Source organism: Phragmites australis, chromosome 14, assembly GCF_958298935.1.
Source record: "Phragmites australis chromosome 14, lpPhrAust1.1, whole genome shotgun sequence".
NCBI lineage: Eukaryota > Viridiplantae > Streptophyta > Magnoliopsida > Poales > Poaceae > Phragmites > Phragmites australis.
In genome coordinates this window covers 22,204,814-22,229,915 of record NC_084934.1, presented here as the reverse complement: position 1 = coordinate 22,229,915, position 25,102 = coordinate 22,204,814, and the positions used below count along the sequence as shown (strand labels likewise).

Below are 25,102 nucleotides of genomic sequence, written 5' to 3'. Positions count from 1 at the left end.
CCTGGATATTTTTGAAGTGAAAATTTCTCATCAATAATAACATTGGTTTGATTTGCTTAGGGTGTCCTCCCGGACGACGATGAGATAGCGGTGAAGCGGCTGTCAAAGAGCTCGACGCAGGGAGTGGAGGAGCTGAAGAACGAGCTCTCCTTGGTGGCCAAGCTGAAGCACAAGAACCACGTCAGGCTCGTCGGCGTCTGCCTGGAGCAGCAGGAGCGGTTGCTCATCTACGAGTTCATGCCCAACCGAAGTCTCGATCTCATCCTCTTCGGTACTAACTGAATCATTGTCCACTCAAATTTCTCCTCCAAAGTTTCATATCATCACATTGATCACCCTCTGCTTCCTATATGATCATCTCAGACACTGAGAATGAGAAACGTGAACAGCTAGACTAGAGACGGAGGTACAAGATCATAAACAGGATCACTTGGGGTCTGCAGTATCTCCACGAAGACTCGAGTCAAAGTAGTCCATCGAGATCTCAAGGCCAGTAACATCCTGCTAGACGCGAACATGAACCCCAAGATCTCGAACTTTGGTCTCGTGAGGATTTTTGAGCGCGATCAAATGCAGGCCGTCACGAACAACATCGTCGGCACCTAGTCAGTACCTCAGATGCGTGCAGGAACGGTTGTATCCATATTCGATATGGTATTAGATATGGATATAGCTTGGATACGGCCCTGATATGTATCCAGGGATTATCGAGAAAAAAATAAATAATTTTTTTTGGATACTTGGGCAATACGATGTGGATACTTGGGCGATACAGCCAGATCCATGATGGGTTGTGAATTCGTTCCAAGATGGCATCTGCATCCCCTCCGTGACCTACTTTACATGAACTGCACTGACCCAGCCGCCTCCGATCTCCCTCTATCAATCGGCAACCGCATCCACCAGAAGCGACGCGTCAACGCCTGGCTGCGTCCGGTGACCACCTACCATCGGCGAATGGTGAGCGGGCGAGGATCTTCACCAGACCAGGGACTACCCCTTCATTTCTAAGAATTGGCCCAATAACGCGGTTCACGCAGGCACGCACTGTCCTCCTCCTACAGTCGGTGCCTGATGATAAGTTCTCCCTTTCCCCTTTTTCCCCTCCGGATTGACCGGTTCAATGTGTAGGGTTTGTAGTGGACTAGTGGTTCAATGCGGTATGCCACCAGTACGTTAGCACTTCTAGTAGTGGTGCAATTTAGCAGCATGGTTCAATTTGTAGGGTAGTTAGTAGTAGTACAATACATTATACTCATTTTTCTGTTTAAATTCAAATGGCAACTTCTATTAGTGGTGGTGGTGCAACTACAAGCTCAAGTGCTTGATCCATCACTGACCTCAAGGCTCCACTGTGGGATCATGTCACAATTTTAGAGAAACTGGCTGCAGGTGAAGGCAATGAAGATGGAGATGCAATTATTGTTCAATTGAAAAAAAAATTGTAGCTACATTAGAGTGGAAGCTCACTTGCTGAAAAAGTCCAACAAGAGAATCAGTATGTGTCCGAAGGTGACAATAGATGAACTTAGCCAGATGAGGAGAGAAGTTGTAGCTGCTAAAGAACAATTAGAAAGATCAAACCAAAGAATTGTGTCCTTGCCTACTTCTTCATCCATAACAATAACAAAAAGCGAAGTGGACCTCCTTCTGCACAAGAGAAAGCTTAGAAAATGGACTAGTGCAAGCACATGGATGCTTTAATTGCAAGAACATTTTATTCAGGAGGTATGCAATTGCAATGCAACACATACTCATTGTTCAACTACAGCTACACTTTTGCAAGAGCATTGTGCTAATTCTATTTTTTTGGGATTTCTTTCAATTTTGCAAGAAATCCATACATTCCAGAAGCATTTACCTATGCTTGCAGCATTGACTTGAAGGGTTATAAAATGCTAGGGTACAACAAGTTAAGGACTACCCTTCTCAAGCAAGAAAGGGCTCACATTGGCATATTATTGGAGAGTACAAAGAGCACATGAAGTGACAAGGGAGTGACAATTTGTGCTGATGTCTAGTCAAATCCGTAGAGGCGGCCACTCATTAACTATGTTGCAATTTCTAGGAAAGTAGCTATGTTCTCGAAGGCTGATAATTATGAAGGTGATGTGAAGACAAAAGAATAAATTGCTGCCCAGCTTAGGTCTGTTATTGAAGAAGTTGATCAACATAATGTGATATAAGTCATCACCGACAATACTGCAAATTGCAAAGGTGCGGGTCTGCTTTTGCAAGTTGAATATAATACCATATTTTGGACACTATGTGTTGTACACACTCTTAATCTTGCTTTGAAGAATATTTGTGAGTCTAAACAGCCAAAACATGATGAAGAGGCTTTTTGTTTTGAGCACACTTGAATTTATAACAAATGTTAAAACTGATGCTCAAATGATCAAGAATTTCATCATGAAACATGGCATGCGACTTTCAATTTTTAATGAGTTTAGCCATTTGAAGTTACTTGCTATTGTTGAAACAAGATTTGCCTCAATTGTGTGTATGTTACAACGGTTTGTGGAGGTAAAGAGGCCTCTCCAAAGCATGGTAATTAGTCAGCAATGGAATCACTACAAAGATGATGTTCAAATTGCTGATCATATCAAAGAGAAGATACTTAGTGATGTATGGTGGGGCAATGTGGAGTTCATTCTTAAATTTACTCAGCCTATATATGATATGATATGTGTTGTAGACATCGACACACCATGTCTTCATCTGATTTATGAGATGTGGGATTCAATGTTTGAAAAAGTGAAGAAAGAGATATATCTATGGGAGGGGAAGGAACAAAGTGAGGAATCTGATTTGTTCTTAGTTATTTATAAGATATTGATGGATAGATGGACAAAAGGCAATAATTCACTTCATTGTTTGGCTCATTCACTTTATCCAAGGTTATCAACTTATCATTACATTTTACTTGATGTCTCGCACTCTTGCTTATGTTCATTTTTTTAAGTCTTGAAGTGGTACAACTTTAACTTTTGCTTAACTGTAACATTGTAGATATTATAGCAAATATTGGCTCGATGAAGATGTTGGTCGTGTACCCTCACACAAGGACATTGAAGTATAAAAAATGAGGATGAATTGCTTCAAGAAGTTATTTCCCATACAAGAAGAATTAACAAAAGTGAAAGAAGAATACGTAAGATTCTCAACTTATTCCAAAGAATTCAATGATCATGATTCAATTCGTGATAGATGGCTTTGTGATACAATGACTTGGTGGTCAAATTATGGACAATGTGTTCCTTTATTACAGAGTTTGGCTATTAGATTGATTAGCCAACCAGCCTCATCTTTTTGCCGTGAGAGGAATTGGTTCATGTGCATTTAAATCTGAGACATCTCTATAGAAGAACAAATGCATACAAGAAATGGGAATCAAGGATGTGGGATATGGGAGGAGATTCTTTTGACTCTCTTAGTGGTTTAGGGATTGAAGTGGCTAACCTTTCCCTTAATGAGTCTGAGTTGCGAGCTGTGTCTTTTGGAGATGTGGAGGTTTATATTTAGGAGAATGAAGCTGAAGCCAATGAGGATGAAGAAGCCTAGTTGGACTGGTGGAGGATGAACTTGGAGTTGCAGCCTGTTATCTCATTTATGAATTATCATTTCCTAAATTTGAGACTGTTATGTTATTGTGATGTAATAGAACTTTAAATAGAACCTAAACTCTGTGGCTTATTGTTGTGATTTGTAAACTGCTATGGGCTATGTTGTGAAGTTGTGAACTCCAGTATGTAGTAGCTATGTGATATGCTATGTGACTGATTCTATAAGAGAATAAAGGTCAGCTGAAGTGGAAGGCTCCTCATCCTCAAAGGTGATGTAATTCAATCTATTTTCACTCGCTTCTATACACTATGCACTTGTGGTTTGTAATTGTAACCCTCTTCTACATTCTTTTTAAGTCTTGACTGTTGCTTGATTTCCTCGTTTCAGTGGGTACATGGCGTCGGAGTACGTGATGCACGGGAACTACTCCATCAAATCGGACGCGTTCAGCTTTGGCGTCAAGGCACTGAAGAACGTCACGGGGAGGAAGAACAACGACTGCTACAACTCACAGAGGTCTCAAGACCTCTTGACCACCGTAAGTACAATCTGATAACCATTGCCACCACACACGTTGCAGTGAAGTTTGGCTCACGGTTACATACGAACCACCGTGTAGGTATGAGAGCACTGGGAGGTTGGGACTGTGACGGGTTTGGTCGACCCGAGCATGGCCGGCAGTTTCCCAGAGGGCGACGTGCTGAGGTGCATCCACATTGGGCTGCTGTGCATCCAGGGAGAACCTGCGGTCCGACCGGTGATGTCATCGGTCATGATGATGCTCGGCAGCGAAACGGTCACACTCCACTATGCTATTTTGCAATGTCCATGGATTTGGATTTTATGCCAGCTTATTTCTTGTAAGATATTAATATTGAGCTATATACATCAACCAATTAACCTAAAAACCTAAGTTAATAGGAAAATATGGATAATTCACTTTTACTTCGACACTCCTTTCACGTGGAAACTCTCTCATACCTCAAACGTGAAAATAGAAGTTGGCTACAATTTTTTATTTAATTGTGACCGTCAGGACTCGGACTCGAGACCCATAACCCTGATACCATATTAAGTTGTATGCACTGATAAACTTACCCAAAAGTCTAACCTGATAGGAGAGGATGGACAACTTATACTTCAACAATTAGCTTCTTTTCTCTCTTTATTTAATGCCACATCATCATCTATCCTATGTGAAGGCCTAACTAATGCCTAAGACACTAGCCAGGTTGAAGAACTAGGAGAAGCCATATAGCTTATATCTAGAGAGTTCTGTATGTTCAATTGATAAATGTGCATGTCGGAGGATTAATTCCTACCGCAGGGATCCCGAGAGACCCATTTTTAGAGATTCGGCCGGGGGGATGATCCTGAATAAGTTCGTCGAAGAAATAAATGGAAGTGGATGTAGATGCGACGGCCGGTGGTGGGGGATGAATGACCTAGTGCAAAGAGGAATAAATGCACCGGAGTTTAGACAGGTTCGGGCCACACGGGGGCGTAATACCCTACTCCTGTATGGATGAATTAACTGTCCTGAGAGAGATCCCCCGAGGATGTATCGGGTTACAAGAATATTGTGTCTAACTAAAAGCTTGAGGCTCTTTGTTTCTCAGAAGAAGCTCTGCTCAGGCTAGCTCACAATGTCTTCGTCTGTTGGCTTGGTTCGTTGTGGGGTTCGTCTCCTCTGTTTCTCTTCTTCTTCGTCGTCCCCCTTGTCCCTCCGGTGTGTCGACTCTTTTATGCATTCGCCGGCTACGACATACCCCGAACGGGAAGGAAGGGGCACAAGTTCCAAGATGCCACGACTGAGAAAGGCGTCATCATTTCCTCTGAGCGAAGTGATAGGGGCGGTGGAAAAACGCGACGCGCGTCCGGTCATTCGTCACTGTGGACGCCCTGTCAACGGGCGCCGTTGAGAGGGCCCACCGGGCAGCCACAGAGGCACCCGGCGTGCCCGTCCTGTCTTGTTCCTCTGCCACGGCAGGGCGGTAGGCGGAACACCTTGATCCTGACAATGCTATCTCAAGACACAACGGGAGATACGGGACGGGACCCGTGCAATTAATAGCCCCACGCCCCTCTGCCAAAGCATGGCAAGAGCTGACGCTGCGGCAGGAGAAGTTGGATATGTCAGGCCACGCGTGCCCATTTAATGCGGCCTTGGACCTCTGACGGGCAGACACTTCATCGGTGGGCCCCTCGGGGGCCTCCCTGGGTCGTCGGAGAACCGAGTGTTCGGGGGTACCGTTGACCTCCCCGAGCACTCTCGCACGAACCTTCGGGGAACCGAGTGCTCGAGGGCTGCCACGTGCAACCCCGAGCACTCTCTCCCGAGCACTTTTGTACTAACCCTTCGAGGAACCGAGTGCTCGGGGGCTGCGACGTGTAGCCCCGAGCACTCTCTCCCGGAACTTAGCTCTTCTGATCGTCGGGGGACTAGGGTGCTCGGGGGCGACCGGGCACCTCCCCCGAGCACTTTCTTCCCGGTACTTGGACTCTGCGGGTCATCGGGGAACTGGGGTGCTCGGGGACCAAGGACTGTGGCCCCGGGCACCTTCTCCCGGAACTTAGACTTTCCTCATCCCGCAGGAGGGACCTCGCGGGATGGTGACGCGTGGCGGACGGCTGGCCTGGCCTCGGGACTCAGGGACCCCCGGTTCCTGATACACCGACAGTGCACTACTACCGAAAGAGTTATACGTACTCTATTATCACTATCGATAATGTTATAAACGACAGTGATAATTTATCATTACTGGTTCCTAAGCTCAAGGGGCACAGAAAAAGTCGAGCTAGCAAGAACCGACAGTGATAATGATTATTACTACTAGTTCTTGTTACGAACCGACAGTGATAACCAACTTATCACTTCTGGTGCATAGATCGAACTGGTAGTGATACATGACACTAACTCCTCTTTTTATGAACCGACAGTGATATTAGCTCATAAAAAGTCATGCCATTAATAATTACGAACTGGCAGTGATAGAGAAAAATTGTATACCCTGCCTACTCGGCTTCTCTCGAAGGCTTTTAAATTTAAGTCTCCTACGATGATCGCTCAGCTCACTCTCTCTCTCTCTCACACGCGTGCCACTCTCTTCTACACTCTCCCCTCCAACGTAGCCATGCGATAGATACTCCACCACCATCTCATCTCCGGTCACTCCACTGCCCTCTCCACCACCACCATCTTTGGCCACACCACTCACCCCGCACCTTCGTCCGATGAGGAGGTTCCATCGCTGGGGAGCTCGGATGAGGCACAATCCTTGGACTCTGGATCGGCGGGGTTCCCCTCCTTTGATGAAGATTGGGACTACTTCATCGATGAGCTAAAGCCGAAGAGGTTCTGAAGCTCGGATGAGGAGGAGGAGGAGGAGGAAAATGACGCTAAGGACGAGGACGAGGAGGACGATGGTGTCAACGATGATGAGGAAGAGGAGGACGGCAACTGCGGCGACAACAACGACGACTATTTCTTCGTCACGTGGCCAACCCCAACTGGCTATGGTAGGCACGCGTAGCGGGTGCAGCAAGAGCCTCTGTTGTGACAACGACGAACCGGCAGTTTTAAGGTTCTTTTGCATGCGCGACCTCATCTTTTGTTTTGGTGTACAGTGATTTAGAGATGAAAATTTATTAGTGACTTAAACAATGGTTAGTGTGATATGGGCCAATGATTATGAAGATTAGTAATATAAAGCTCAGATAAATTATTGCCTACATATTTAAAAATTTCAATTTTTAATCTAGGATTGAGTATCACTGTCAGTTCGTAAATGTAACCGGTAGTGAAAAGTATAAAATCGGCAGATTACCTCCACAAACCCGTAGTGATAGCTTATCACTACCAGTTCATGGCTCCAACTGGCAGTGATAGTAAATAATTCATGATTATCATTGTTGGTTCAAAAATCGGCATTAATGTAGTTTTAGAACGGGCAGTGATGATACTTTTCTATAGTAGTGGTGATAATATATACTGAGAAAACTATGTTTTTTCCAATGCAAATTTCGGTCTTGCTTGTCTCTTGGATTTTGAGCCTAGCTTATTTCTTCCACATGACATTAGCTCCTTTTCTTTCATCATTTAATCGTTTGTCACATCATATTTCATTCTACATGGTTGTGCTTTTAATATATAAGACATGAAGCTAAGTTGGAGCATTAGGAGAGGCCTTACAACTTAGTGAGGTGGCCCGTGTAAATTGCACATGATTGAGTTGAGTTGAGTTTGAAATGAAAGAAATTTTAAAATAGAAATATATGCATAAAAAACATCTGTACATGCTTACAAGCTAGGAGTAAATGTTTCGCATTATAAAATTAAAAGTATTTCTGCATTTATTTTATATTAACACCATAATCATTGTGTTGCTCTCGTAGCTTGCTAAAACTTCTTATATATGTTCTAAAATATTTAGAGTTCCTTTTGAACAAAAAATCATGGATTATGATAATCGCTTCATTCGCTTAAACTCAGCATATTATACATCAAGTTTTCAGCTATTTTTCATTCTCCCATCCGTTCTTTTTTTGGATCTCCCATTTATCTTTTTGCGAGAGCCATCTAGGTCATTGCATGCATGATGCATCCAAACATGCCCTGCTATTGTAAGCACAAATATATAGGTATATTATCAAATTCAGGTAATCGTGGCATGATTGACTATGGCTTTTTTTTCCAGAGCTATAGATCATAGCTCCATCTTAAATTTGAAGTTTATAGACTAAAATAAAATAAGTTAAACCTTTATTTTTAATTTAAAATATAAAAAAGATAATTCATCTAAACACTCTCTCCTTGGGCTATGGCCCCTTCTGTGGGTGAGGGAAGTAGAAGCAAGCAAGAGTTTGGATAAGGAATATTTGGTGGTTCTGAGCTAGAATACAGAAGCTTTGCATGATTAGTTTTTTCTTCTGGTTTTCACTTTTGTTTACCTCTTAAAGCCAATTTGTTTTGGTATCTTTAGGTGTTGATTGTGTAATGGCTACATGTATCATAAATATTTTGACGTCTTATTAGTCCAGATGATAGAAGTTATACTTTTATTATATAAAAAATATCTTTCCGTTGAGCTAATGACATATTGCCACTTTACTCAAGGAGTGGAATAGAAAAATTCTAACGATAACGTTAAGAATGAAAATCTCACGCGTCATTTGTAAAGTATTTGTAATAAAATTGAATATATGTATACCTAGTGTTTCAAAAACCGTTAAGCACTGGTCAGACGGTCGACAGAGCGAGGAAATGACGGTGTTGAGATTATGATGACTTGACCTCACCATAGTACGCCTAGCCACCTAATCGGCCTCCTAGCCTCGCTGCCTAGGCCATAATCACAGTAGGCAGCCACCAACTAGAGCAGAGGCACCACTAGATGGGGCATAGGATAATTTTTTAAAATATTGCATGTGTGCTTATTTGCTACATTTGCGGGTTTGTTACAAAAGCAAAGCCGGGGGAGGGGGTTGTCAAGTGAAAAAAATTTGGTCCTAAAATCATCGGATTTGAGACTGATTATTACTATCGATTCGTAAATCGGCAGTGATAATTGTATTGCTATTGGCTCTAAAACCGGCAGTGATACTAATTCTCGGTAGTATCACTGCCGATTAATCATTGCCGGTTTCAAAACTGACAGTGATGTTAGTTTAGAACCGACAGTAATGACCTTTTCTGTAGTGGTGAATGTGGATTATCCTGGAGACAGGATAACATCCCTCTCTTAAGCAAATGTAATATATTATTTACTAGTTTAGTTCATAACGCTTAATATCGCTCCGGTTCGTCATATGTTGAACTGGATCATATATTTTCAAACTTCTTAGGCTTGGTTTAGTGTAATCTTGTGGACTTCCATAAGGCTGGCTGTCAAAAAAGAACAGAATATTTGCCGGGGGGGGGGGGCATCTTTGGCAATGATCTTGAGTTTTTCCTAAGCAATGATCCGAGTTGTATCTGCCGTTTTCTGGACATCTTTGGCCCTGTGGAGTTTCAATCCCCTTTGGCCAATCCTAAACTCCTCATGTCGATGTTGCAGAATAGTAAACTGAATTCATTTGTCATTCCAATTTATTTAATTTTGTGGTTGCAGGGGACCTGTGTATGCATTCAGAAAAGCTACTGCAATGGAGACATGTAAGCTCTCGCATTTTCGCTCCCTCCATGTTGCTAAAATCTCAATCTTGAGTGTCCTAAGTTATTAACAACACAGGATTCACAGGGCAGTGAGGATCAAGAAGATGAGGGGCGTCTTATTTTCTGAAGAGGTAAGGACAGTACTGGAACTGTAAATAAGTAGACGAACTGGTAGCAAGCTTTCTCAAATGAGAAATAATCTCTTACATGACACAAAAGGTGCTAGAGCTGAAGAGAAATTTGGATTCTTCATGGTCATGCTTATAAGTGTCCTAAGTTATTAACAACACAGGATTCACAGGGCAGTGAGGATCAAGAAGGTGAGGGGCGTCTTATTTTCTGAAGAGGTAAGGACAGTACTGGAACTGTAAATATGTAGACGAACTGGTAGCAAGCTTTCTCAAATGAGAAATAATTTCTTACATGACACAAAAGGTGCTAGAGCTGAAGAGAAATTTGGATTCTTCATGGTCATGCTTATAAATATCATCCAATTTCTTGTTTCACTCATGCTATTGCAGATCCTGGTACTTGCTTGAACTCTGAAATATTTCGACTTTATATTAACCTGATTTGATAATTAGTTGTCCTATTAATTTCTTGTATCCAACAGTCGGTTTCTAAAGCTAAGAAGTCCTGGAGTGAACCTTTCCCTCTATTTGATGCTTTAGGAGAGCTATATGATGGTAAATTATCAATGCTGAAACTTTAATATTACTAGAGAAAACATTTGTACAGATAGATTGGAACCCCTATGTGGGATGCTTTTTCAAACCATCTGTGAAAAAGAGTCTGTACAAATCAGATTTATACATATAGATTTTGAACCATCTGTACAAAAGATTTATACAAACGGTTCCAATCACGAGCTATCTATATTATTACAATATCACAGATGGCTCGAATCTTCGAACTGTCTGCGATATAGTAATAGTACAGATGGCTCGAAGTTTTGAGACATCTGTGATATTGTAATAGTACAGATGTCTCAAGTAACGAGCTGTCTGTACTATAGTACAGTACAGACGGCTCCAGTTTTAAGCCATTTGTGATATTTGTAGGAAATTTATATGTCTATACAAGAAAATTAAAATAGTTAGGCACAATGATAAAACTGTATTTTCATATACTATAATTACACTAACCGACCGATATACCGGTGGACTAGAGCCAACGATTTGCATCATATACTGGGCAACATAGTACTCATAGAGGTTGGTGCCCTGCGGCTGCCTATGACACTACAGAAATTTGTGCATGGTAATTTAGTTCTATGGAATACATATTATAATGGTAAATTGATTTGCAATGGAGGAATTATTACCGGAAACTTATGTTGGTGGGTTGCCGAGGGTTTATCTCTCCGTACAAACCCGGCCATCAAAGCATACTTCTCCAACGCCCTTGTCAGCAAGTCTGTCAAATCTAAATACCTCTCTAAGTCGTAGTACATCGAGTCAAGGTATATGCAGTGGTGTTTGTGTGTATAGATACAAACTAGCATCCGATGGTCTCGGTAGTTATACAGTAGAAGAACAAGGTCCTTCGATCCACAGAGAACGACCATGGCCTCTGCGATGTATTTCTCGACCTCTCTTGGGCACCAAGTGACTATTGACCCACATACGACCTGTGGGTTGAGGAATCCAATTTTCGGATTCTCTCTCTTGACTTCTTGAATCATATGTCTACACAAAAAGTAATGTAGATGAATGAACATATCAATGAGTTAGACGGTTCATTAAGCATAGATCATAATTAATAACACTTACAGTGTCCAGCATCTCATTAGGTTGACGTCCAGCGAATCACGACGGTAGAAGAGGAATAAATCCTCGAAGGTCACGAGGAAGGTTCTACCTGATTTTAGGAAATGATGATGTTGGTACTTGGCACCGAAACAAGGAGAAAGATGTTTTTCCTCATGGAACCTCTTCATGTATATGTCGTGCAAAATCATACTTGCCCAGCCCAATTCCTCTAATGCTTTCTTACTCAGTAATGACTCGCCTGCCACATAGGTGTTTGATAGAGGTTCTTCTTCTACCTCCTCTAGCCCTTTTGTTTGTTGGCTCTACACTTTTTGGGATGTGCCATTTATGCAGGCTGTTGGCCAGATTTGCTAGACAATTTTTGTTGCTCATGTGGTGCAGAAGGAGATTTGACCTTTGACGAAGCACGACAAAAAGAGAAGTCATTGTCGTCGCATATTGGAGACAGAGGCCATGAAGGCAGTGGAGAGGCAACCGGTGTTATGAACTTCTTTGACCACTTGATGAAGGAGTGGACGGCCTCCCCAAGTGTCCTGACGTCGTCCTCTAGGGGAATAGGAAGTGGGAGGGCCGTGCAATTCCTATAGACCATGTCTACTCACACCCTAGCATAACCAGGCTCTAGCGGGAGTCCGTGGATCATCTATTCCCTGCCACATGGGAACGCTAAGCCCGTGCCAACCTAAATGATGTTATTAGAGCCAACAGTGGTGGGCAGTAAGAGCTAGAACTTAGTGGTCGCCTCTATGTCGTCGATGGGTTCTCTCTCACTAAGGACCTCTTTTAGATGTCATCGATGGGGAGGGGGGACACCTTCAAATCCACCGATAGGGAAGTCATGTTGATCGAGCATGTTATCTAGATCATTATCTGGTGTAGATGCGCAGCTGCTCTGATGCCGAGCCGGTGGAGGTTCAAGTGTCGTGGCTGCATCCTACTGCCTCATTACCCGTACTCACTCCTTGACCTGTTGTTCCATCCTTTCTGCAAGCATATCCATCTGTTCTTTCATCTTGCTTCAACCTCGGCGACAATCTCCATTCTCATCCATTCACATTCGGCTGCTTCACGCTTAGTTTTGTTTCTTCTTTGGCTCCTATATGAATCGGTGTCATCAGGGAGTCCCAGCTTCCATAAAATGGAAACACCTATACCATGTCTGCGACCCGGATGCTCTTTGTTCCCCAGAGTCAAGGTTAGTATGTCTTTTTCCCGAAATGGCTGGAATGATCCTTGAGTGGATTTTTTCGAAAGTTGCAGGATCTTTTTTGCCACTTGTTCGATTTTTGGCTTCCTAAAGGTGGCGTAGCCATCAGCCGAGCATACGGTCCTTACTCTGAACCAGTTCTAAGCGCACCTCTCCGGGATCTGTGAAAATGGTGTGGAGCGGTTCTCCCGAGCCGCCTGCTCATCCTCCTTGTCCTAGTACAACTCCTTGCGCTCGTACCCACCGGTGCCGAGCTTGTGGGGGTGCATGTTGCGTGACTGGCGTGTCTTGTAAGCCTGAAACTGCTATTGAAATTCCTCAGATTGACACCTCATCACAAACTCTTCCCATTGATCCGCCAAGTACCCTTAAGTAATATTATTGGGTTGAGATCCTGCGTCACACATGTATTATACATCACTCTCTTGAAGGTCTTTCATGCCTTGCCCATCTTGGCTATTGCCTGTCTTTCCATGTCCTCCAAGGAGCATCTTTTAGGGAAGTCAAATTAGACTTTAATTGTTTCTCACAAGAAGTTTTTGTCGCTCTACGGCCCAGCCTTCTAGTTTGGGTAGGTTATCTTGACCCTTGTCCTACCAAGTGAGGCGCATGCTCTATGGAATATCGTCTGAGCTTGCTGAGGTTGTGTTGGCATGCCTGTCTCATTGATGTGAGTTATGGTGTAGTGACCCGTGGGCATTTGGTTTTTGCCTCGGCCACCTCACTTTTGCTTCTGCGCTCGAGTTTCTTTTGTTTGCTCCTAAGAAGTGACCTCCGCATCTTGTGAGTAGTCACCCCCTCTTGTTGTTGAGGAGAAGAGATCGGAGGTAGCTCAAGTTCATCTCCAGACACCATCTTCAAAATAGGAAAAGTCACATGCTTATTAGAAACTTGTTATAATGGTAAAAGATTATTCACAAAAATATAGGAAACAAAAGGAATCAAGGTATGTGTTTTAAACTTTCAATTAATTTTAACAAGTTATCAATTCAATCCATTTTCATTGTGATCCAAGTTATTAGTACCAATCTCTATCCTGGATATATGATAATCCTTGTTTCAAGTCCTCTCCTTTTCCCTATGGTCCTTGCTCCAAGGCAATGCCATTTCAAGAACGGGTAAGTACATTCCAACTTCACTATTACAGAAAATAGATACAAATCTGTCCTACCCCATTATTCATATATATTAGCCTCTTTTTACTCTAATATTGTAAATGGCTCCTAAATACCTCCCTCCAAGCACAATAGCTAACATCATGAAAGCAGATGCAAATACATTCAAAGGTGACACAAAATGTGGGTATAAAAATCACTAAAATGACATAGCTAAAAGAAATTTTAATTTCAACTAAAGATAGTAAAGGAAAGAAATTTAACCAAAAAATCTCCTAGCTAATTAAGCCTACAACAGCCTGGACACATGGCACATGCCATAAAAGGGAAGGTGCATTTTTTAATTGTGAAGTTTGATATAGGATCATATTTTAGTAATGGATCTATGATTAAAAAAACTATATCAAACCATGATATCGAAAAATGACGAAGGAAACTACATCTCAAGATAACATAGTGTCTTCACCACATCAGTCTGTAAAACATCAAGTACTTCGGGATCGATGATTTTATGAGAAATTGTGTTAAAGAAGTAGCACAACTTGGTGATTGTGTCTCAGAGATAGGTTGGCTGGATATTTCGAATTGCAACAGGAAGCATATGTGTCATCAACACATAACAATCATGAGATTTCGTGCCAACTAATTTCAAAGCTTGCATCAAAACAAGTTTCAAGATGTTGGTGGAGTAATCGAACGGGACTTTCACACCATGCAAGCACTGACACAGTTCAGTTCTCTTGGCCTTTTTCAAATTATAGCAGGCACAATGAAGTCTTGTTCTACCTTTTTAGGAGGGCTCAGGTGCCAACTCGAGCCTGATCTTCAAATCAACCAAGTGAAACCTTGCATTGAGGCTATCATTCGTCTTGTCTGGAATATTAAGTAAAAGACCAACCAAGATTTCGCATATGTTCTTCTCTACATGCAAAACGTCAATGTAGTGATGAACTTCAAGGTGCTTCCAACATGTAAGATCGATCTCTTCCTCCACATGCCACTAGTATACTTAGATTTTTTTACTCCCCTTTCCAAACACAACATCGAGATCTTTAATCATATTGTGCACCTCTTGATCACTGTAGTGCCTTGGACATAAATCTCTCTACCTCGTTCCATCGAATTGTTCCTTCATGTTGCAGTACGGGTGATACCTGTTAAGGAACATACGGTGGCGCATGAACACCATTTTACGCTAGTGGGCAGCCACATACTCGCAGTACCATTTAAGCAATGAGGGCACATCGTGTCTATTTGTTTACTCTAGCCTGAAAAGGTTACGTAGTGCAGGCAAATCATTGATCATATAGAACAACAAGGTGTGTAGCGTGAAATTCTCTCTTTTGTATGCATCCCTTACTTGCGCCCCTTCGTTCCACAATATTTTTAAATCTCCCACCAATGATCTTAGGTATACATCACTATCGTTCCTAGGTTATTTCAGGCCTTGGATAAGCAGCGGCATCATCAAGTACTTCCTCTTCATAAACAGCTAAGGAGATAGGTTGTAAATACTGAGAACAACTAGCCAAGTGTTATGCCTACTGCTCATATTCTCAAAAGGATTCATCACATCCGTGCTCAAAGCAAACCTTATATTCCTCGGTTCTGCACCAAAGTCATCAAGATTGTGTCAATGTTTCTCCACTGGGGAGAATCAGCAAGGTGCCTTAGCTTTCCATCTTGCATGCTGCCTCATTTCGATTCGCAAACAAACGCTGGAGACGTGAAATTATAGACAGATACTACACCACCTTAGCAGAAATTCTTTTCTTCACCTCGCCATCGTCTGATTGACTCTTACGCTAGTATCGAGATGCTTTGCACACTGTACATGAATGCAAGTCTAATAGATCTTTACGGTAGAGGATACAGTCATTCAGACATGCATGTATCCTTTCTACATCCATCCCCAATGGACAAAGAATCTGCTTTGTTTCATATGTGCTTTTGGGCACCTCGTTTCCATTTGGAAGCATGTTCTATAAGAGTTCTAATAGCGCCGTGAAACTCATATTCGACCAACCATCGCTTGCTTTCAATTTAAGCAGTTCAAGCATAAATGACAACTTTGTATATTCCAGTTTGCATCTAGGGAACAACGGTTTCTCCGAGTCCTCAATCAAGCACATGAATTTAAGTCTCTCTGAGTACTAAGTTCACGTCTGCATCGCACATCTGATCTAACCTATCATTGTCACCTGCAGCACCACAACTATCATCATTTGCACCAAATTCCTCGTTCAAAAATAATCACTCATGGCATTTTTGAGTCAGCACTAATGACCCTTTATGTAGTAGTGCATCTATCACTGATTGTTAAGACTAATATGATATTTTTTTCCCCTTTTAACTTTTGTTGTCCAAATTTTTTGATGATTATTTAAGTATCAAAATGACCTAAAATAAAAAAGTTGTCAATTACAAAGTTGTAGATCTCATTGAGAGCTATAATTTTAATATAAATATTTTTTTTCATCTATAACCGTATGAATTTTTTATGAATTTTTTAATATCTCACTGAAAACATGCAAACCGATTGTTTTTCCCCTGCTTCAACGTGAGTCAACTTGAGCATTGTATATATTATTATTTTACCATATAATGACTACCGTTAGAAATGATCATTTGTTTAAGTTATATTTTTATATTATTTCATATTTTATCGAACTTAGAATTGAGTTAGCCTATATGAAAGTGAGAGAAGGGCATTGCATATACAATATATTAATAATTCTTTAGTGGTTAAGTATTTATATATATTATTATTTTATCATGTTATTACTAATTTTATCCTTTTAAATCTAGTTTAGGAATAAGTACTCCTATGAATGAACCATGTAGAAAGGAGTCGATGGCTTCAAGTGGAGAAGTATGAAAAAGCTATGAATTATCTCGAACTGACTCCGTATAAAACAGCTATAAATTTTTTAGATGAGTTACAAATTATTATCACTGCTAGTTTATATAAAAACATGTAGTGATTACTCTGTAAGTAGTGCTGGCTCACCCCCGTGTGCAATGGAGGACCTAGCCAATTGGATGCTTCCTCGTCGCCCTTTTGTTGGATCAAATTAAGAAGAAATATGAGGTGTTAGGTGGGCTGCTAGCTACAGTAGCGCACTTATGTACATGTACGCACAAGATCAATCTGTCTATCGCTACCGACAAAAAGGAGGCCAGTGAGGAGCGTACTGGTATCGTTTTTTAGACTGCAGGTGATGTATTAAAAGGCAAGTGTCATGTGTCCAACCGCATGATCATGTAGGGGGAGGGGGCTTGTAGCCTAGCCCACCGTGAAACGGGTATATGTATGCACAACATCTCTTTTACAATTTAATTTTATTCTTGTTTCATATAAAATGATTAATATAAAGGTGCTATATTTAAATTGCTCAGACTTATAAGCTGACCATATCTTATCTAGACTATTAAGATGGGACTAATCTCATCATACTAGAATAATTATGCCACACGAGTCAAAATCAGAATACTAATGGACCAATATATTACATTTTGATTCCATGTACATATTAGAATTATAGGATATACTTCCTTCATAGAAGAATACATGACATATTTTATTATGGCACAATCTTCAAAATTAATCTTTTACCACTATTTTCTCAAAAATATATATCATTTATCACTATAAAATCAATATAGTATCAAAGCATTTTGAAATGAGAATCTAATTATATAATTAATATACACTAAACATACTTATAATTTAACTAAATATTGATCAAAATATACAAAGTTGAACTTTTTTAAAATAAAATATGCCATGTATTGTTTAATGGATGGAGTACTTGATAGGGATGCGCGCGTGCTAGGCTGCGCGTGGCCAGTTGACTAGTTGGGAGTGTTCAGAGGCAAAATGCAATCCATATATACGATAAAAAAGTAACTGAATATAGTATTATTACCAGCGAAAGTTAACGTTGACATGTATTTGAGATGGAGGATAAGAGGGAGGGAAGGGGTGGGGATGGTATTGCTGCGATGCCTCTGCTGGTGCAGACGCACCCGATTTGCAGGTGCCCCGGTTTTATTATTATATATCTAGTTCTGTATATACACGGTAGTACTGGAATTTTCTTGAAAGTACATGATCATGTGGATTTATCCCTGTATAAGTGTATCCTGTAGACCGAGATAGTAGCCTTTAGACTTCCCTGTTGTTTCTTCAGTTCAACCGTTGGATGGGAGCACGCAGTTTCCTATCTCTGCACAATAACCAGTGGAGGAAACATTCGTAAGACTCAGACAAGAGAGCTGACGATGAGGTGGGGGAACGGCAGGAGGAGAGAGCCGAAGCATCATGAACTCACTCGGTGCCTGGTAGACGACGGAGCCGGCGCCGGCGAAGTCGCACGTCCCACTTGTCCGGTCCTTGCGCTGGTAGTAGCTGTTGAACGCGTACGAGGCGTGCGCGGCCTTGGTGTCGGGCTGGAAGCACGCCCTGCCGGGCTGGATGGCGCTGCAGTCCGCGCCATTGCCGCAGGCGTAATCCAGCGCCGCCTGCAGCCGCGCGTCCCCCACCGCCGCGTTCGCCACACACCAGCTCACCTTTGCATTGCACGTGTCTATGCATCGGTAAACAATGGAACGAATACACCGAGTGAGATCACGGATGAGGATGAGCTTGTATGAATTCGAAGAATATTTGTGCGCAATGACCGGATGTTGATCTTCGAAGAATATTTGTGCTCAATGACCGGATGTTGATCTAATGAATAAAAATGTGATTAAACCTAATAAAATATGAAGAACCTGATACCTAGAAGACAACACTATTGTGCTTTTTTCGTGATGAGAAAACGGCACTATTAGTTGAACCACAACGCCTGGTGTACCAACAAAACGATAGTAGTACTCAATACTGATCAATAAAATAGTATCGTGCCAGACAGAAGACTATCGGACCATCAATATAGCTGCACGTATGTACAAGAAATACAAATTATTATGAAATAGTTATCAATTATGTGTAACTAAATGTTCTAGAAAAACAAAAAAAAAACAGACTATGGATACAAAATTCATTAAAGAAAAAATATCTGTCAATTTAAATCCAGTCTAATCAGGAACAACCATGGTGTTGTCTTAGAAATAAAAAAATATTCTACGAAACAAAAATATAATTGAAGTCATACTCCTCTCAGTTTTATGGACTTAATTGTGACTAATCACTAACAGTCATAAATGTTCCTATCAAAAGAAAATGATCCTTTGATGCTATCAACACTACATTTAAACTAACATGATAAGTGAAGTGTCCCAAACCACCAAAGTATCTCTCATAGACATTATTTAAAGTCGAAGTAGTCCACATCAGAGACGGGGGTGTTAGAGAAACGAGAGGAAATATATATCTAGCGCGAACCAATATTTTACTGCAATAAAAACAGTTCAGTTTGGTCGTAAAAATGAATAAAATTAAAAACTGCAAATGCGGTTACAAATTCCTTCTGATGAAGTTTTCAATTTAAAATTCAATTATATGTCATGAGCAGGGAAAACATCATATTAATTACTAGCAAAACTAGCCAAATTTTTAGGATGTCAAAATTCGGAACTGAAGGACTAAAAGCGTATGCAATGACAACCTATGCAACTAACATGCACATGTCCTGGTGATGAGTGTGTTATAAGGAAACCGGGAGGTCCTGGGTTTAAGCTGGGCGATGTTTTGTTCTGACTCCTTTCTTGTTTTTCTCCCAAAAAAATAAAAATTGATTTAGAAATTTCGTCCAAAAATTTCTATCAATACTCTTAGATTGGAACATCTGTTAGCAAACTACAGGAAAATTTGAGTTATACAAAAACTTTTTACGACAAACCTACATATGTATAAATCTTTTCAATGTAAAAGATACCTTCTTTGTATTTATTTTTTCTGCCAAATTTATGAGGTTGATCATGTATATCGTAGAAAGACAAGTAAATAAAAGGAGCTGGGTAGCTCACCAAGTACAAAAGTGTCATTTTAGGTTGAGTGCAACTAAATTATTTAAACTTTAACTAGAATTTAAAATGATATGCCACTACCTCACAAAGACTCATCTCACACGGCTTGGATCCTGATCTTATACGGTTTCAGAGCCGTAAAAGATTTTTGATCACAGATAATGGTCTGATTATCTCTGACCGGTCCAAAGCTGTGTATGATAACACTTATTTGAGACAGTTCCAGTATGAAATCATGAGATACTATTTTCAGAAAAATCAACATTTTAACACAAAAGATGGAGAAAACAATTTCAGCAACGAAGCTTGCACTAAGCTATCTACGTGGTTGCGAGTCGTAACTCACCAAGTCAAATAACTTTTCACATAGATTAATCTCGGATAGGAATAGTCCAAACAACCGTGAATGTGTTCAGAAAAATCAACATTTTAGCACAAAAGATGGAGAAAACAATTTCAGCTACGAAGCTTGCACTAAGCTATCTACGTGGTTGCGAGTCGTAACTCACCAAGTCAAATAATTTTTCACACAGATTAATCTCGAATAGGAATAGTACAAACACCCGTGAATGTGTTCAATGATACCATCAATCTAAGTATGTAAGGGTGCACCTACTTAAATGTGTGTGGATGTATGTGTAATCTGCGTGGTGCATCTATGCAACAGATATGTATTGAAAAAAAGATTATGCTAACTAATATAATGATGGTAAATGGAAATATGGAATAGCGTTTCAATAATGCAAAGTGATAAGCACGAGAAATCATGAAATGTGTGTGCACATTTGCACGAACGATATCTTAAAACGACGACCACCCGAAAGCCGAGCACTCACCTGCTGGTGCCTGGTAGACCACGGAAGCGGCGCCGGCGAAGTCGCACGTCCCACTTGCCCGGTCCTTGCGCTGGTAGTAGCTGTTGAACGCGTACGAGGCGTGCGCGGCCTTGGTGTTGGGCTGGAAGCACGCCCCGCCGGGTTGGATGGCGCTGCAGTCCGCGCCATTGCCGCAGGCGTAGTCCAGCGCCGCCTGCAGCCGCGCGTCCCCCACCGCCGCGTTCGCCACACACCAGCTCACCTTTGCATTGCACGTGTCTATGCATCGGTAAACAATGGAACGAATACAGATCACGGATGAGGATGAGCTTGTATGAATTCGAAGAATATTTGTGCGCAATGACCGGATGTTAATCTTCGAAGAATATTTGTGCTCAATGACCGGATGTTGATCTAATGAATAAAAATGTGATTAAACCTAATAAAGTATGAAGAACCTGATACCTAGAAGACAACACTATTGTGCTTTTTTCGTGATGAGAAAACGGCACTATTAGTTGAACCACAACGCCTGGTGTACCAACAAAACGATAGTAGTACTCAATACTGATCAATAAAATAGTATCGTGCCAGACAGAAGACTATCGGACCATCAATATAGCTGCACGTATGTACAAGAAATACAAATTATTATGAAATAGTTATCAATTATGTGTAACTAAATGTTCTAGAAAAACAAAAAAAAAACAGACTATGGATAGAAAATTCATTAAAGAAAAAATATCTGTCAATTTAAATCCAGTCTAATCAGGAACAACCATGGTGTTGTCTTAGAAATAGAAAAATATTCTACGAAACAAAAATATAATTGAAGTCATACTCCTCTCAGTTTTATGGACTTAATTGTGACTAATCACTAACAGTCATAAATGTTCCTATCAAAAGAAAATGACCCTTTGATGCTGTCAACACTACATTTAAACTAACAGGATAAGTGAAGTGTCCCAAACCACCAAAGTATCTCTCATAGACATTATTTAAAGTCGAAGTCCACATCAGAGACTGGGGTATTAGAGAAACGAGAGGAAATATATATCTAGCGCGAACCAATATTTTGCTGCAATAAAAACAGTTCAGTTTGGTCGTAAAAATGAATAAAATTAAAAACTGCAAATGCAGTTACAAATTCCTTCTGATGAAGTTTTCAATTTAAAATTCAATTATATGTCATGAGCAGGGAAAACATCATATTAATTACTGGCAAAACTAGCCAAATTTTTAGGATGTCAAGATTCGGAACTGAAGGACTAAAAGCGTATGCAATGACAACCTATGCAACTAACATGCACATGTCCTGGTGATGAGTGTGTTATAAGGAAACGGGGAGGTCCTGGGTTTAAGCTGGGCGATGTTTTGTTCTGACTCCTTTCTTGTTTTTCTCCCAAAAAAATAAAAATTGATTTAGAAATTTCGTCCAAAAATTTCTATCAATACTCTTAGATTGTAACATCTGTTAGCAAACTATAGGAAAATTTGAGTTATACAAAAACTTTTTACGACAAACCTACATATGTATAAATCTTTTCAATGTAAAAGATACCTTCTTTGTATTTATTTTTTTCTGCCAAATTTATGAGGTTGATCATATATATCGTAGAAAGACAAGTAAATAAAAGGAGCTGGGTAGCTCACCAAGTACAAAAGTATCATTTTAGGTTGAGTGCAACTAAATTATTTAAACTTTAGCTAGAATTTAAAATGATATGCCACTACCACACAAAGACTCATCTCACACGGCTTGGATCCTGATCTTATACGGTTTCAGAGCCGTAAAAGATTTTTGATCACAGATAATCGTCTGATTATGTCTGACCGGTCCAAAGCTGTGCATGATAACACTTATTTGAGACAGTTCCAGTATGAAATCATGAGATACTATTTTCAGAAAAATCAACATTTTAACACAAAAGATGGAGAAAACAATTTCAGCTAGGAAGCTTACACTAAGCTATCACATGGTTGCGAGTTGTAACTCACCAAGTCAAATAACTTTTCACACAGATTAATCTCGGATGATAGGAACAGTACAAGCACCCGTGAATGTGTTCAATGATACCACCGATCTAAGTGTGTAAGGGTGCACCTACTTAAGTGTGTGTAGATGTATGTGTAATCTGCATGATGCATCTATGCAACCGACATGTATTGAAAAAAAGATTATGCTAACTAATTAATATAATGATGGTAAATGGAAATATGGAATAGCGTTTCAATAATGCAAAGCGATAAAGCACGAGAAATCATGAAATGTTTGTGCACATTTGCACGAACGATATCTTAAAACGATGACCACCCGAAAGCCGAGCACTCACCTGCTGGTGCCTGGTAGACCACGGAAGCGGCGCCGGCAAAGTCGCACGTCCCGCTTGCCCGGCCCTTGTTCTGGTAGTAGCTGTTGAATGCGTACGAGGCGTGCGCGAGCTTGGTGTCGGGCTGGAAGCACGACCCGCCGGGCTGGATGGCACTGCAGTCCGCGCCGTGGCTGCATGCGTAGTCCAGTGCCGCCTGCAGCCGCGCGTCCCCGACGGCCGCATTCGCCACGCACCAGCTCGCCGTCGGTGGTCCTGGTGATCCGCCGCCGCCTTGGAAGTTGAACTCGTATACTTTCTGCTCGTTCGGGTAGAAGAGGCCGAAGTTGGCCTCCGTGTCGTCCGGGTCGCCCTTATTGTTCTCGTTGAATAGGGCGAAGATGTACACGTCCATGTCGGCGGACGGGCGGTGCGGGGTGCCCGTGTTGCCGGACAGCACGCGGTTGATGAGGTTATTGTTGTATGCTTGGGCGTTGGCTATTGAGGCCGCGGCGTCTCCGTCCCCGGTGTCCAAAAGCCTCCTGCCGCCGTGTCGGATTTCGGCCGGCGGCCTCCCGCGGTGGATTCTGCCGAGCGATGGCCACCCGCTCTCGGTAACATACAAGCTCACACCTGTATACCCCAAATCATCCATGGCATAGTAGGTGGCGTCAAGCTGGGCGTCCAAGAGGCTGTAGTACATGAGGCCGGTGTCGTCGTCACGAACACCGGGATTGGAGTTCCCTAGGGCGTAGTCGAGGGAGATTTTGTCTGGTTGATCGGCGTACGCGAAGAACGGGTAGACATTTAACGTGAGGTACGAGCCAGTCCGCTGCAGGAGGTCGAGCATGGGCTTCATCACCGCCTGTGCGACGTCGTCCCGGAACCTGCCCGCGGACGGCGGGTACGATGCCTTGAGCGCGTCGAACGCAACCGGCGTGGACACCTTAACGGCGTCGGCCAGGCCGAGCTTGGACAGCGCCGCCTGCACGTTCGTCATGGCTGGGACGAGCTGTGGCGTCAAGTTCGGTGCCGAGTCGAACACCTCGTTCCCCACGGCCACGCCATGGATCTGTGTGGCTGGGTGGTACGCCGCCACGTTGCTCTGAGCCCACTGTAGCGCGAAGGACGGATCCGTGGCCGCGTTAGCAAGGTTCTCGTTGGGCATCATCACCATCACTTTGATGCCGGTGTTGGCCAGCGACGTCAGCACCTGGGGGTTGGCGTCGTATATCCTCACCATGGTGATGCCGTTCTGCTTGAGCAGCTGCACCACCGACGCTGGGTTCGGCAGGTTGTTCGCTACCCTGCCATAGTTCACGCCCGCCTCGCCCGCTTCTGCAATGTACACCAAGAAACAGTAATTAGCACTAAGCTGGACCTGCATTATTCCTAAAACAGCCGTCTTTCTGCGCAGTGCGCGGTTACCTGCACGGGAGAAGAAGAGCAGCGGCAATGCGGTGCCGAGGAGGACGACCAAGAGGCCGCGAATGAGCACCATGGTCTCCTGCGGTGGCAGAGCAAGATCAGAGGTGAGTGTGGGAAGAGCGAAGGTTGCGTGGGAATTTATAGCCGGCAACAGGCTCGAGGTTGAGGCGCTGCATGGTGGTGGATCGGATCTCGCGCCGCTATGGTACCCTGCTTGGCCTCGTGCTTGGACTTTGGAGAAGGGGGGCAACTCCCGCTACCAATTGCGGGGGGCCCGTGCGACTGACACGGACAAGCCAGGTCAAGTCAACTATGACCTACGTGAAGCGCTGCATTTTCCTAAAACAGCCCAACCCACTTCGAAGTTCGGCCCCCCCTCACCAATCACCACTACCACTAATCTTACAAGTATACATTGATCGGACCATACACACACCACCATTGGTAAACACGAAACCAACTACTAGTACTCAATAATCTCTTTTACGTAGCGAGTGTAAATACTAAGCTATAAATTTTGTCGATGGATAAAGGAAATGGAAAAAAAAAAGTTACCAAAGTGTATTTAATTTGCAGGTAATCATGAAGTTGCATGGAGTAGTCGTGCAAACATAAATACTTAATATTAGGCTACTATCAATGCATAGTATCGTCTTGTTATATTTAGAGAAAGCACTCCATCACATAGTATCATATTGTTGATTTCAAAAGAATTAATTATTAGGCGAAATAGCCAAATTCGTCCCTCATCTTTCGCTCGAA

At 42.1% G+C, this 25,102-nt stretch overlaps 1 protein-coding gene and 1 pseudogene across 1 annotated transcript; one reads left to right on the top strand and one right to left on the bottom strand.

The window, feature by feature from the left end:
- Positions 1-516: 516 nt before the first annotated feature.
- LOC133890332 (cysteine-rich receptor-like protein kinase 6) lies at positions 517-7,100 on the top strand (annotated as a pseudogene).
- Positions 7,101-17,709: 10,609 nt separating this feature from the next.
- On the bottom strand, positions 17,710-24,542 carry LOC133891060 (glucan endo-1,3-beta-glucosidase 13-like). The gene is made up of 5 exons (XM_062331756.1): positions 24,341-24,542; positions 22,937-24,250; positions 20,625-20,882; positions 18,150-18,404; positions 17,710-18,044 (listed from the first exon to the last, which is right to left on the bottom strand). The coding sequence occupies exons 1-5, from the start codon at positions 24,411-24,413 to the stop codon at positions 18,010-18,012; spliced, it is 1,935 nt and encodes a 644-aa protein (XP_062187740.1). The 5' UTR covers positions 24,414-24,542; the 3' UTR covers positions 17,710-18,009.
- Positions 24,543-25,102: the final 560 nt, after the last annotated feature.